The sequence below is a fragment of the Oppia nitens genome, unplaced genomic scaffold (assembly GCF_028296485.1).
Source record: "Oppia nitens isolate AA-2021 unplaced genomic scaffold, nextdenovo-longstitch-racon4-pilon3 scaffold2_pilon_pilon_pilon, whole genome shotgun sequence".
NCBI classification, from domain to species: Eukaryota; Metazoa; Arthropoda; class Arachnida; order Sarcoptiformes; family Oppiidae; genus Oppia; species Oppia nitens.
Window position 1 is genome coordinate 6336050 of NW_026533210.1, and position 16200 is coordinate 6352249.

General features: G+C 29.8%; 2 protein-coding genes across 2 annotated transcripts; both read left to right on the forward strand.

Moving 5' to 3' along the window:
- Positions 1-6911: 6911 nt before the first annotated feature.
- On the forward strand, positions 6912-10752 carry LOC128955906 (alpha-L-rhamnosidase-like). The gene is made up of 7 exons (XM_054301585.1): positions 6912-6946; positions 7381-7810; positions 7908-9615; positions 9687-10084; positions 10169-10258; positions 10466-10470; positions 10740-10752. The coding sequence occupies exons 1-7, from the start codon at positions 6912-6914 to the stop codon at positions 10750-10752; spliced, it is 2679 nt and encodes an 892-aa protein (XP_054157560.1).
- A 492-nt stretch (positions 10753-11244) lies between these two features.
- Positions 11245-14284, forward strand: LOC128955042 (alpha-L-rhamnosidase-like). The gene is made up of 5 exons (XM_054300674.1): positions 11245-11738; positions 11801-12596; positions 12663-13574; positions 13638-14029; positions 14093-14284. The coding sequence occupies exons 1-5, from the start codon at positions 11247-11249 to the stop codon at positions 14240-14242; spliced, it is 2742 nt and encodes a 913-aa protein (XP_054156649.1). The 5' UTR covers positions 11245-11246; the 3' UTR covers positions 14243-14284.
- The last annotated feature ends 1916 nt before the right edge of the window (positions 14285-16200 follow it).

Genomic DNA, 16200 nt, shown 5'->3' on the forward strand with positions numbered 1-16200 from the left:
GTACTGAAACAGTTTCACGACAATATGAATCACATCGGTGTTGATAAAACAAAACGTCTAATAAGTGCCCAGTATTGGTGGCCTAACAAAGACAAAGAGATAACAGATTATGTAAAAAGCTGTCATACATGTCAGACAATTAAGCGATCACACGAATCACAATATGGTACACTCAATGCTATTGAGACTCCCGCAGAACCAAATCAATTGTGGGCTTTGGATACCATAGTTATCGGAAAAGCAGCTGACAACAGCTATGCTAAATACATATTGACATGTGTCGATCACCACTCGCGATATGTGTGGGCAAAACCTCTAAAAAGTAATACAACCGAATCGACAATCAATATGTTGAACTCATTGTTCACATGTGTCCGCAAACCTAAAGCTATACTGACAGACAACGGAACAAATTTCACTTCAAAACGATTTAAAGACTATTTGAGAACTCACGGTATTAGACAATTGTTGACCGCTCCATACAGAACTCAAAGTAACGGACTCTGCGAAAAAATGAACGGCAACATTGCTAATGGTATACGATTGGCAATGACAGACAAGGCTACACTCAAGTGGTCATCGCATGTCGGAACTGTTGTCGACTCAATCAATGATAGACCTCATGATGTCACCGGTTTCTGTCCCAGGTATCTTCAAACTGGAGAGGTAGCCGATGGACAACCATTGCCGAACGTTTCAGTCAACGAAGCCAGACGTATAGCTACTGAAAAGTCACGAAATGCACAGACAAACCGACAAATTAAACATAATGTTAAACACAGACAGTCTGATTTCAAAATTGGCACTTACGTCAAATACAGGTTACCAGAAAATCACCCGTCACGAAACAAGTGGTCGCCGACATTCATTGGTCCTTGCATTGTCCGCGAAATACTTGGCAAAGAGACGTATCGTGTCGATCAAGTCGATGTTAAAACAAAAGACATTATAAAAACATTTGTATCACACAGTGCATCTCTGATGCCATACTATTGTCGTACAGTAGACAGCAGTAGTACAAATATTGACAAAAATGTCAACAAAATCAATAACTATACGAAAACAAGCGAAAAAACTAYTAAAAACAACGAAAATAACATAAAAGTCAAAAAAGTGGTGACACCTGGTGTCAAATCGATCGATACTGATGCACGCGCAATGAACACGTATTGTATTAATAATAATAATATGAAATATTATTGTTATACGGCAAATGTAAAAAATCTCGCGCGTCGTCATTTACTACCGAACCGTTACAATATTATCAATAATATCAATAACAAAACTGTAAACAGTGAGACAACAATTGATAAACAATGCCTTTCAGTCATGATCAGTACGAATTGGGCCCGAGTGGACATCAGTGCTACCGATTCGAGACAGCTGCCGATTTTCATTGGCCATCGGCACCCAAATGTTTGGTCGGCACCCGCAAGGTCGTGGTCACCTATATCTCCGAAGACACGCGACAGGCATCATATCGTTTGGCCCGACAATGGCTGGAAAGGACCGTCGCCACCAATTTGCCGTATCTTGTCATCGAAGTTAGGAGTCATCAGGGACACGTCTTTGTCCGAAGTCCCGAACAGGTCCAGACGTGGCTCACACAAGTGGTCTTCGACGTCGATGGCAACCCAATCGATACATTTGGTGCCAAATTGGACGCCGGTTGGTCACCGAAACAGATATAAAACCGTGGTGATGGCCACTTCAAGGACACGGGAATGACATCTAGATGTCACACATACATACATATATATACAGTACTCTCTTCTCTCTCTCTATCTATCGCTTCCCTTTTCCTTCAGTTAGTTAGACACACACACACAGTCATCATATTTTAATTTTTAATTTAATTGTAATTTTGATAATAATAATAATAATAATAAACTAATTTTGATTATTTGTTGTGTTGTTGTTGTTGTCATCAATTGATCCAAACATTGATCACAATATCATCTATAATTATGTTCTTGGTCATTTTTAAATTTAAAGTATGGTTTATCAGATATTTGATATATACTATGAATTGTATGAAGTTTTTATAAACTCTTTTATTGACATTATTTTTTATTGCTTAAAATAAACATTTTATTAAAGTTTTTAATTCTGTAAATTACAGTAATATTTTATATTCTGTATATTTCTCTGTAAATTCTCATCAATTTTATTGAAAAATAAAAAATTAATTTTATTCTATTATATTTTATACATTAATTAAATATTGTATATAATTCCGAATATTTATTATAAGTTTTAATGATTTAATTTAACGATATTTTTTAATATTAAACTACTTTATAAAAATTTTAAATTAATTAAGTTTAAATTAATATATAATTTTTAATATTACTTTCTCAAAAATAACTATTCAAATCAATAGATGTCAGCATTAAAAAAAATTTGGCAATTTTATTAGGAATATTATAAATATAGAGAGAATATATATATAATATTTTAATTTATTAACGAACCCTTAATAGCATTATTAAAATTACTGATGTTTAGCTATAAATTATAATTATTTTTTAATTATTTTAATAATTTTATTAACAAAAAGAATATGTTTTTATTATTTTTTAATTAATTAATTAATTAGACTAAATGCATAACTTATGTTTAAAAAATTATTTAAATTTGATTTTGAAATATAAAATATCATAAAATTAGATGATATATGAAATTAAAATATGTTGTATTCACTCATCTCTTCAAAAACATTAATACATTACTTATATTTTAAAATCTAATTAATTACACTATTTAATGAACGTTAGTAATAATACTTTTTAATAATTATTTATATTAATTATTTAATAATAAAATGACCCAAATATATATAAAGTACTCTAAAATTGAATGACTAAATTATTTTTTAATTAAATAATTTTGCTGAAATGATTTATTTAGTTTTAATATAATATTAGTCGTGTTAATGCTGTCTAAAAACCTATTGAACTCATAATAATCTTATCGGACGGTCATCTGATTGTAACATAAAATTTTTGGAGAGAAAAATATCTAAAAATAGTATCGCTGTTAATAAATATAGATTTTTAATACATATTTAGTAAAAACATTACAAATGAAATGTATTTTTTTAAAAAAGAAAATCATTTTTTATATTTTAAAAAATATAATTATCTATATTTTTATAGTAATAAATATTTGAGAAAAAAATGTAGATTAACCATAACTGATTAATATTTAGACATTTAATAAGTAAGTAAAATAAATTGATTATATCTATAAACAATTTATTTTATTATTAATTTACTGTATTTCATATATATATATATAGTTATAGCTTCTCATTAAATTCTCATAAAATCTATCAATATTTTATTTCGTTAATTTTAAACAGCATATAAAGTATAAATATAAAATAAGTTAACTAATTATTATTATATACTGTATATTCATTAAAATGATTTTAATCAAAATTTTTTTAAATTACTAGTTTAAACAATTATTTTCAAACATACGATATATTCTTATTATATTTTTTGATAGACATAAATTATATATATATATATATATTATTTAAAAAATTTACATAACAAACAATATTTAAATAAATAAAAATTATTATTACAATAATGAATAAAAAATACAGTTTGTAAACAAAATTTTCCAAAAACTAACAAAAATTGATTATTTTATATAAAGTAAACCAAACTTTAATGATGATAAATCAATAAAATTGACCTAAAATTATGAAATTATTTTTTAATTTTATTTTACTCGAAATATCGTGAATACTGTTCAATCGCTAATTGAATTTTTCAAGGCCTGGAAACCCCAAAATATATATAACTGTCCGCTAAGACATTGATTTTTAGCAAACAGTATTGAAAAAAATTATTAAATTGATTACCGGAGCTCACACTTGACCAATAAAACTCAAATTAAGTACATGTTTGATGATTTTTTTGGCAATACGTGATTTAAAATTAGTGGTTATCGAGCCCTTCCCCGTTGGACACCCCCTAGTATTAAATGGAAAATAATCTGATATATGATCTCTGATGGGATAATTAAGCTATTGGTTTGTTTAGCACTTGTATGCTATATATATAATATAATATATGAGACCCAGAAATGGGTTTTAATTTTTTTGAGGCCAATTAAATGGCATTAAAAACATATATATTTTCTTTTAAAGCCTAGAGTCAGACCTGTTTTTTCTTCTCGCAACACATATATTGTATTAACTGATAGGCCTTACCATACCTTCAATCAACACTAATGTCTTAAAATTAGAGGTGAATTCATAAGTAAATTGTAATTGTAATGACAATCACTATATAAATATCTTCTTTTTTATTTTATTCAATTCTCATATCTTATATATACAGTACTACTAAATATAATAATATAATAAACTTTTTTATTTATTTATTGAGGCTATAGTTAGTTAGTGAGCAAAAAAATATATTAAACTAAATTTTCTTGTGTTTAAATTTTTTATTATTATCTCTATCTATGCTCTCTCTCTCTCTCTCTCTCTCTCTCTCTCTCTCTCTCTCTCTCTCTCTCTCTCTCTCTCTCTCTCTCTCTCTCTCTCTTATCATAATTTAAAACAAATATAACTGTTTCAACAACTTTTTTTCAACAAGTTTTCTCAGATAGTAAGGTATGTCGTGAGAGAGAGAGAGAGAGAAATGTTAAAATAAATTTATACGATATTTGAACCACCGATAGTTGTTTTTATAAAAGTGTTGTAAAATATAACTTAATTTTTATGAAACACTATTTTTTAACTCAAAAGTAATGGTTAAGACAAACGATACACTAAATATAGTGTTTAATATTGAGATCAAAAGCGTTTAACTTTTTATAACTTTTACATCAAACTATTAAAAAAAAATTTTTTTAAATATATATTTTGTTTTATGTATGTGAAACACATCCTCCCCTATACAGACATAACACAAACCAAATGATAGATTGTGAGTTACAAAGCACTGAGAGAAAGATTTAAGTTATTTTTATTTCATTTTATTGAAAAAAACATTGTTTGAATTATAAAAATAGTTTAACTATAAACTTATAAATATTTAATATTAATATATATATACTGTTGGTGTAATCATTTTATACAATTGTTAATAAACTACAAACTAATATGCAATATATCATTTGTGCTCCAATTATATAAATATTGTCTTTGTTTATATGTCTGTGAACTAACTTTTATCAGTTGTATTATAATTTGATTTTAATATATATTTAAAACATTTAGTGGTAACCCAAGTATTAAAAGATAAGATTTTGACTCAACTTTTTTTGTGTTATTGAATTTTTTTTTCATTAATGTCGACAATTTAAATATATTAAAAACAATAGTCATTTACTTTAAAGTATAAGTAAGCGTTTGCTGAATGAAGTTGAATACTATTATCAAATTTGATTAAAATATTAAAATTAAAAATCTAAATAAATATATTTTATTATAATAATTATTATTACCAGCAAAAAAAATATGTATAAAATATTATTGATAACTGTAGTAATCTTTTCCACAATCAATGTGTCAACAATTTATTGTCAGCAAACATCAGCCGGCGGTTCATCACTGGATCTAATAGCCGATGGCATGAAAGCTATGTTCGGTTTGGACGGAGTAATGAAGACATTCAAAAAGTTAAGCGAAGGTATGATACCGTTCCCACTGTTTGTGCCAATTATACCGAAATCAAGGGTTATGGAGCTGTTCCGCGGCAAGAAGGGAGCCAAACAACAACCACAACAACAACAACAACAGTCCACTCAACAGGATTTGTTGGAACAGATATCAGGTTTGAAAAAAATATTAATATTTTTAATTTAATGACAAATGTGTAAATGATAATATCTACCTGTGCACATACACACACACACACGCATAGAATCCAATGCTAAACTAAATAAAGCACAATTACCACTGCCGTTACAATTATCTCAACAATGGATGTCGAAACTTAATAATCAAAATTATCCCCAACTAAACGAACAAATGTTTTTCAATACAATGAGATCTCCCGGTGCTGTCGATAGCTTACAGGATATGTCGTTTATGATGAACTCAGGACTTGGCAGCGGTAGTGTCAACGATAAACCAGTAAACTTTGAACTCGACAATGATTACGAGCACAAGTATGCAGTGAAATATATAAATTCATATTTTTAATTAATTTAAATTATTTTTGTTTCTATACATTTCTTTTAGCGATAACGATGACAATCACAGTAATAATAATAATAATAATAACGGCTATTCTGAGAGGTTTGGCAGTGGTCTGAGCTCTGGTTCCGCTGATTACATACACTCGAGTGATAGCCATAGGACGCCAACAACTCAGGACGTACTCTACAATTGGCAGATCATTGACGAAGAATTGAAGAAAATTGGTCAACAATTGGGAAAATTAGGAAAATATCTCAATAGAAATTAATTATTTAATTTTTACAATTTTTTTTATATATAAATATGATTTTAAACTATTTTGTAACTAAAATAGACAAAACATTATAAAAGTTGTAATTTTTACAAAAAATATGTTTTTTATAAGATTTTATTTTCTGTGAAATTCTGTGATTTATAAATATATATATATAATATTATTTGTTTTATTATATAAATGTTATGCTAACTTCAATAACAAATAATAAGCTTAATTTATAATACCGGTAAACTTAAAAAAATACAACTTTAATATAAATAATTATATATAATATAACGTTTGTTTAATATTATTTTAATTGTTTAATTAATTAAATAAATAGCTTGTAATTTTAACAAATTTAATAAAATTGGTGTATTAATAAAAAGTTATTTTACAATAATAAATAGTAAAAAATGTAAAATCAATACATATAATATACATATAATTGCATTTCTATTGTTATCATTAAATAGTTATGAACTTATGATGGATCAATACTTGAGTATAATCAAAAATAAGTTATACATTTAATTAAATTCAATAATCGTTGTTATAATATAACCTAAATAAAAAATGTATCTAAATGATATAGATTTATTAATTGCACTTAATTTATAATTGTACTGTATAAGACAAATTAGCTTAAGTACAATATTTAAGTATCAAAGTAAAATATTTCTATAAAATATTTATTATATTATCTTAAAAAAATTATATGGGAAATAATATTAAAAATTTCTCGATAATTGATAAAAAAATATATATATAATATAATACAGTATAAATATAAATTGTCACATTATAATTGAAAATTTTTAACATTATATAAAAATCAGCAAAATTACTAACTGACTGATTAATGACTACATTAATATATTTATAAAAAATAAAAAACAATGAAAATATTAGTTATTTTGTTTCAATTTCTATTTGCATATATTAAATGCAATAGTGATATAAATCCAATTGATTTGAAAACTGAATATCTTGTAAATCCATTGGCCGTTGACGTCAATGAACCGCGTTTTCAATGGACTTTAGTGGCAACTGATCCACTAAAACACAATTTATCACAAAAGGCGTACCAAATACTAGTATCAAATGATGAACAAAGTTTGGCCAAAAATGTTGGCAACTTATGGGACACCGGCAAAGTGGTCAGCGATCAGACCAATCATATACATTACAAGGGAAAGACACTAAATGCAGGACAGAGAGCCTACTGGAAGGTTAAGGTATGGGATCAGGAGGACAAAGAGTCAACATTTAGTACAGTTGCCTATTGGGGCAATGCGCTTATCAATTGGACAGCACAATGGATTGGTGCACCGGTAGGCACACAGAAAAATGCACTGAAAAATATTGATGAAATTGACGCACAGGTATGCTATACTAGAATTATTTAAAAATATTTATTTTAAATTAGCATAACTTACAATTACACATTTATTTATAACTTTTTATTAATTATTATAATAGTTAGTCAAATCAAAACCTGCGTTAATGCCTGTGCTATATTTGAGAAAACATTTTACTTGTGAACCAACAATAAAAACTGCAATATTGTATGCAACAGCACAGGGAGCATATGAAGTACTATTAAACGGCAAACCAGTAGCTGATGATCGTATGAGTCCCGGTTGGACCGACTATCATAATACTATTCAATATCAAGCCTATGATGTGACTGAACTGTTAGGTAAAGACAATGCATTGGGTGTGATATTGGGCACCGGTTGGTTTAGTTCATACGTCGGCTATAGACACCAATTCCAATTATATGGATCAAATCAGACTGCGCTTCTGGAGCTTCACATTGAATATCATAATAATGAAAAAATTGTCATAAAATCAGATAACACTTGGAAAGTTAATACCGGTCCTATCATTTATTCTGATATATTAATGGGTGAACTATACTACCAGAGTCGTGATATTGGCCAATGGAGTAGTCCAGCCTATGATGACAAAAGCTGGCTGCCGGTGATCATCAAACCTATTGATCCGAAAGTAAAATTGGTAACCGAAAGGTCACAACCAGTACGAGTGACACAAGAAATCAGTCCGAAAACGCGTCGAGAGATAAAACCTGGAGTTTGGGTCTTTGATTTTGAACAAAATATGGTCGGTTTGGTTAAACTACATGTGCCAGCAAATAGTAAATCCACACGCATTCAGTTGAGACACGCAGAAGCACTGGAAAAAGATGGCAATGTATATGTGAAAAACTTGAGATCAGCACTGGCTATCGATACCTATGTTTTGGATGGAAATCATACCAAAGCTCAAGATTTTGAACCTCACTTTACATACCATGGTTTTCGGTACATAGAAATAACTGGATTTCCAGGTGAACCACAATTAACTAATATTGTTGGACGGGTCGTTCATTCCGATACACCCATAACTGGCCAGTTGGAGACATCCAGTCCATTGGTTAACCGATTGCACGATAATATACTTTGGGGACAAAAGAGTAACTTTTTTTCGGTGCCAACTGATAGTCCACAACGAGATGAGAGGTTGGGATTTTTGGGCGACGGAGAAATATTTGTACATACGGCCAGTTATAACGCCGATGTTAGCGCTTTTTTCAGTAAATGGATGCGCGATGTTAGAGAAGCCCAATCATCTGCTGGCGGCTTCTCCAATGTTGCCCCACGAGCTTGTAATGTAGTGGATGGAGCACCTGCTTGGGGTGATGCTGGTGTCATTGTACCCTATACTATGTACAGACAATATGGTGATCTCAAAATGATTGAAGACAATTGGGAAGCGATGAATAAATGGATGAATTATATAGGATCTCAAAATCCCAACTATATTTGGACCAAAAGACTTAATAATAATTATGGTGATTGGCTTCAAGTAAATGCTAACACACCTAAAGAGGTACTGTCCACTGCTTACTATGGATACGATGCACTGTTGATGTCCCGATTGGCCGCCGCTAGCAATCGTACCGAAGACGCCAAGAAATACACTGAATTACATCAAAATATTGCCAATGCTTTCAATAAGGCTTTTGTCAACTCAACCGACGGACATATCAAAGGTGAAACACAAACAGTGTATTTGCTGGCACTGGCATTTGAGATGTTGCCCGAAAAGTTGAGACCACTGGCCGCCAATAATTTGGCCGAAAATATTAAAGCTCATAACTGGCATCTGACCACTGGTTTTATCGGTTAAGTATATATATATATATATATATATATAGTTATAACTTCTAGTTTATAACATAATTGTATTAAACAGGTGTCGGTTATCTGTGTCCAGTTTTGACACAATTCGGTCACAACGATGTGGCCTACCGTTTGCTATTGCAGAATACATACCCTTCCTGGGGCTACAGTATTGCCAACAACGCGACAACAATATGGGAGCGATGGGATGGTTGGACTAAAGAGAAAGGATTTCAAGATCCGTCAATGAATTCATTCAATCACTACTCTCTCGGGTCTGTCGGTCGATGGCTTTTTCAATCAATGGCTGGCATTGATACCGGTTCTCAACGCAATGAAGTTGGATTCAAACATATCTTAATCCGTCCTAATCCAGGGCAGGGACTTACATATGTAAACGCATCATACAAATCAATAAACGGCCGGATAGACAGCTCATGGCACACGAGTGATAAAAAATTTACATTAAAGGTATGATTTGTGCGACTTTTTAAAAAAAAATTTATAGTAATATTTGATGTATTTTAAATTATATATTTTTAAATTTAATTATAGATTAACATTCCGGTCAATACCAGAGCTACTGTTGATCTGAGCTTTGCCGGCAAGTTATACGAAGTTGGGTCAGGAATATATGATTATAATGTTAATTTGAAATAATTATAATTAATTACAAATAAAAATTGATTGTTACATAATGAATAATTAATATTTAAGCAATAAAAATTTTAATAACATGTATTTATTATTCATGAAATTCATTAATATAAAACTATTTTTTAAAAATATCATTTTATCATACATAATAATAAATGGTTATAATATCACAATAATTGTTGTATTACACTGTAGAACTGGTACATGTATTGTATAAGTACATGTAGATGTAGCATATTTAAAATTATATCTAGGTGCATTAAATTTAATTAAACTATAAATAACAATATAGTTAATTTTATCAACCATAATTATTTGATAAAAGTTTTTAATATAATGATAAAAGTTTAAATTATTAATTTTTTCTATAGTTTTGCTAATCAAACTCAAAACAGGATTAATATATAGCTATGTTGTAAAACATATGTTAATTATTAATAAATTTCACATTGATTTTGGTTTTTTAAAGTGATTTAGATTGAATTAGTGACATAATGTACAATAAAAATATTAACTACATTTAGTACTGTTACCTTACTGTTACCTTTAAAAAATAACTTACCTTTTTAAAATCAAATAAATAGATAATTTTAAAGTTCTATTAAACTTGTGAAATGCATTTAATCTAAAATATTTTGCTTTTTATTAAAAAATATAGTTAATTAATAGTACTAATTTAGTACTCAATAATCTTGTAGATAATAATAATAATAATAATTAGTATATTAAACATTGTGAAAATAATTACATATAAGTGTTGTACTTAACATTTTTCAATTTTTGATAATTATTAATAACTAACAAATCACAAATTTATCAGTTTATTATATTTACCAATATATATAAAAAGCAATTTGTTAAATAATTAATATATTATGAGTTATAAGTTGTTAATATCTAAATTATATATATGCTGTAAATTTATTTAATACCAGTATATGATATTTTAATTTATATTTTAAACAAAAAATTGAAAATGCATTTTTTAAATCATATATTTCTTATAGTATTTATTTGCTTTTCATATACAAAATGCGTTGATATCTCAGTCAAAGATTTAAAAGTTGAATATCTGGTAAATCCATTGGCCGTTGATGTCGCTGAGCCGCGTCTTCAATGGACTTTAGAGGCAACTGATCCACAAAAACACAGTTTATCGCAAAAGGCGTACCAAATACTGGTATCAAGTGATGAACAAAGTTTGGCCAAAAATGTTGGCAACTTATGGGACACCGGCAAAGTGGCCAGCGATCTGACCAATCATATACATTACAAAGGAAAGACATTAAATGCAGGACAGATAGTCTACTGGAAAGTTAAAGTATGGGATCAGGAGGACAAAGAGTCAACATTTAGTACAGTTGCCTATTGGGGAAAGGGTTTGAACACATGGACAGGACAATGGATTGGAGCACCAAATGGATTACAACATGAGGCACAAAAACAATTGAAAGATATCGACCAAAAAGTATTAAATAAAACATTACTTGTAATTATATGTTATTTACTAACTTTTATTTATTAAAATAGGTTGTACAAAGTCATCAGGGCTTATTACCGGTGCTTTATATGCGCAAACAATACAGTACACCATCGACTACTAAAGTCAAAAGTGCTATTCTATATGCAACAGCACAGGGAGTATATAAAGTATGGATCAATAATATGCTGGTCAGCGATCAAAAAATGAATCCCGGTTGGACTGACTTCAGAAAGACAATCAATTACCAATCATATGATGTCACTAATTTAATCACTGGAAAAGATACGGCAATCAGTGTCCTATTGGGAACCGGTTGGTACAGCGGTTATATAGGATTCTCTCGACAATATAAACTATACGGTGCCGATCAATCACTATTAGTTGAATTGCACGTACAATACGAAGATAACACTACAGCAGTTATCAAATCGGACAATACATGGAAAGTGAGTACCGGTTCAATATTATATTCAGATATGTTGCATGGACAGTTGTCTTATGAGAACTTGGAACCGAAAAATTGGCGATTCCTGAATTTTGATGACAGCAAATGGGCACAGGTAGTTGCTAGGCCAACCGATAAAAATGTAGCACTAGTAGCTGATAGTGGTGTGCCTATCAGAGTAACACAGGAGATCAAACCTATTGCCAAATGGCAGAGCAAACCCGGTATTTGGGTATTTGATTTTGGCCAGAACTCGGTCGGTTGGATTCGATTGAAAAAACCTGCCGGTGCGCAAACACGTGTTCAGTTAAGATATGCCGAAGTACTTAATCCCGACGGATCGATATATACACTTAACCTGAGATCAGCCTTAGCTACTGATACCTATGTTTTTACAGGTTTGACACAAACAAATGATTTTCATTTTGAAAGATAATAATAATAATACAAATATTGATCACTAGACTCATCTGAAAACACCGTTGAACCGGACTTTACATTTCATGGCTATCGATACGTTGAAATCAGTGGATATCCGGGCGAACCACAACTAACTGATCTCACGGCACGAGTGATCCACTCCGACACACCTCTTAAGTCTCGTTTGGAAACGTCTAATCCTTTGGTCAATAAATTGATAAGTAATATACGTTGGGGTCAACGAAGTAATTTTATTTCGGTACCGACTGACTGTCCACAACGTGATGAGCGTTTGGGATGGATGGGCGACGCAGAGATTTTTGTACATACGGCCAGTTATAATGGAGATGTTGCAGCGTTTTATACCAAATGGATGCGCGATGTAGTCGATGGCCAGTCTGCTGAAGGAGGCTTTTCTGATGTTGCGCCCCGAATGGTAGATCCAGCAGACGGTGCACCCGCTTGGGGCGATGCTGGTGTCATAGTTCCCTATACTGTATACAAGATGTTTGGCGACTTACAGATGGTGTCCAATCATTACGAACCTATGAATAAATGGATGACTTATATCGGATCCCAAAATCCTGATTACATGTGGACTAAACGATTAAACAATAATTTCGGTGATTGGCTTCAAGTAAACGCCGACACACCTAAGGAAGTGATGAATACTGCTTACTATGGATACGACGCTCTGTTGATGTCCCGAATGGCCGCCGCTCTCAATCGTCCCGAAGATGTCAAGAAATACACTGATTTACATCAAAATATTGCCAATGCTTTTAATAAGGCTTTTGTCAACTCCACTGATGGACGTATCAAAGGTGACACACAAACTGGTTATGTGATTGCATTGGCATTTGAGTTATTACCTGAAAAGTTGAGACCACTAGCCGCCAATCATTTGGCTGACAATATTAAAGCTCATAACTGGCATCTGACCACTGGTTTTATTGGTTAGTTGTAATGTAAATGAAAATCATTAATAACTGACTTTAATGTATACTTTATGTTATTAGGTGTAGGATATTTGTGTCCAACATTAACACAGTTTGGACACCACGATGTTGCTTATAAGCTACTGTTACAGGAAACCTACCCGTCCTGGGGATACAGCATAAATAATAATGCGACAACAATCTGGGAGCGATGGGATGGTTGGACTAAAGAAAAAGGGTTTCAAAACCCGGGTATGAATTCATTCAATCACTATTCGTTAGGATCAGTCGGACGATGGCTGTGGCAATCTGTGGCCGGTATTGATAATAATGGTAACGGTGTTGCCTTTAAGGATATACTGATTTCACCCAAACCCGGTGCCAATCTCTATAATCTGACCGCTTCTTATCATTCAATTAACGGTCAAATTGACAACTCATGGGTCACTAATGGCACACACATTAAATTTAATGTAATTTTTTTAAATAATCAATATTTAATGTTATAGTTATACTAATTATTTTTATATTCATAGGCATTAATACCAGTGAACACACGGGCGACAATTGATGTGACATTTATCCGCAATGAAACGGTACACAGCAATGTAGGGTCAGGTAGTTATCAGTTTATAGGAGAGCTTAACAAACATTACGATCAGGTTATCAATGAATTGATATTTTAAAACTTAAAAAATTAATATTTAAGTTACTGTTATATGTTTTGTATGACAACAGATGTCTATACAGTAATTAAACAATAATTATAAAATTATAGAATTATAATAAAATTTTGAAAAATATTGTAATTTAAAAATTTAGTTTTATTTAATTATTAAAAGCTATTGTAATTTTTTAATTTGCGAATTATTAGTAAAATTCATTTGTAATCAATAATTTAGTGTCATTTGTGACACATTATAAAGTAAAAATAAAATCAACTATTTGATCATTTAATATTTATATTAATATTTGATTATAAATATTAAATTATAAATATTTTTAAAAATTTGTTAAACAACTTTTTTTGGATGAATAATAATCTATTAATAACTTTCTTTATTGTTATTAGTGTTTTGTGTCAACAACTCAATAATCAATACATTCAATACAAATTTAACTATTAATCTAACAATAAGACTAGTATTTAACAATTGGTTAGACATTTAATAACCAATTGTTTAAACACTTCTTACAATGGAACATTTTTACCTGTTTATTTCATTTTAAAACAAAACATAGTTTAAGTTATAGTTAAATCATTATATTAAACAGTTTTTAAAAAATTATCACCTAATGGGGGGTTTTAATGGGTTTACAAAGGGGTTTAAAAATAGGTTAAAATAAGAGTTATGTTATAATATGATTTAAGAGTGCATTTATATGTGCGGCCCAATGGTCTAATGGTAGAGTCTACGTACACATAGCTATAGTTTTAGGGTTCGAATCCAAGCCAGTAAAACAAACTTTTTTTTGTTTTATTTTTTAGTATTATTTTTTACTATAATATTTATTTTTTAATAAATAAATAACTAAAAAATTAATAATTAGTATAATTTTATTTAATGGAAATGATAATCAATAAAAAAATCTTTAAAACATAAATTTTTTTTACAAATAGCACAACAAATAAATGCTGTATTACTACATAAATTACAATCAATTGATTCTAATTGAAATAATATTTTGTTAATATTTGACAATTCATTAATATTTTCATTATTATTATTGTTATTATTATTACTATTATATAATGAATTCCATGATTTTTTAAAAAATTCATGAAAATCATTTGAATTGAATTGGTTGAACATTAATGACCACATTTTAATAATGTTATTTCTATGTTTTAATTGTATTTCAATATTTTCAAGCATTACATAATTTGTAATACGCTTAACAAAAGCCTTACAATACCTAAACACACCCACATCTAATGGTTGAAGTACTCCTGTTGCACGGGGAGGTATTGTGAGGCGCTTTAATTTTTTACCCGAACTATTTTCATATATTTTATCATCTTTTTGTCCTCCATATGAATCCAAAAGTAAAAGACATTTTTCAGGCATATCAGGCAAAAAGGCATTTTCAAACCTAATTAAAAACATTATTTCCAGTGTGTTCTATAGGCTAGGATATTAAAACATACCACCATTTTATGTGTGACTTTGTTAACTTTCCAGAATGACTACATGTTATGATAATGTTTGTGCAATCAATTAATGACTTTTTAACTGTTGGTCCTAAAACACCATTTGTTTCTTTAAAACATATCAAAATTTTAGGATAAAAAGTTCCATCACTTTTAACAATAGGCATAACGGTATATGAATGTGTGCAGTCAAACAATGCTCTGACAGATAATGAAGTTGTTGTCTCGCCTTTATCTGATAAAGTTCTTATTGAATGCGATTCGTAATTCACTCCTGTTTGATCGGTATTGCAGATCTCGCTGAAAAAATAAAACAATTACTAACTCCTAGCCATTAGAATACACTGGAAATTACCTTGGATTGTAATCAATCATTGAATTATTGAATTCGACTTTAAATTTTTCAATAGATTCGTTTAACTTTTCTTGATTAATAACTTCTCTATAACTGACAATTTTAATAGCTTTTCGAGACACAATTCTATTTCTTGA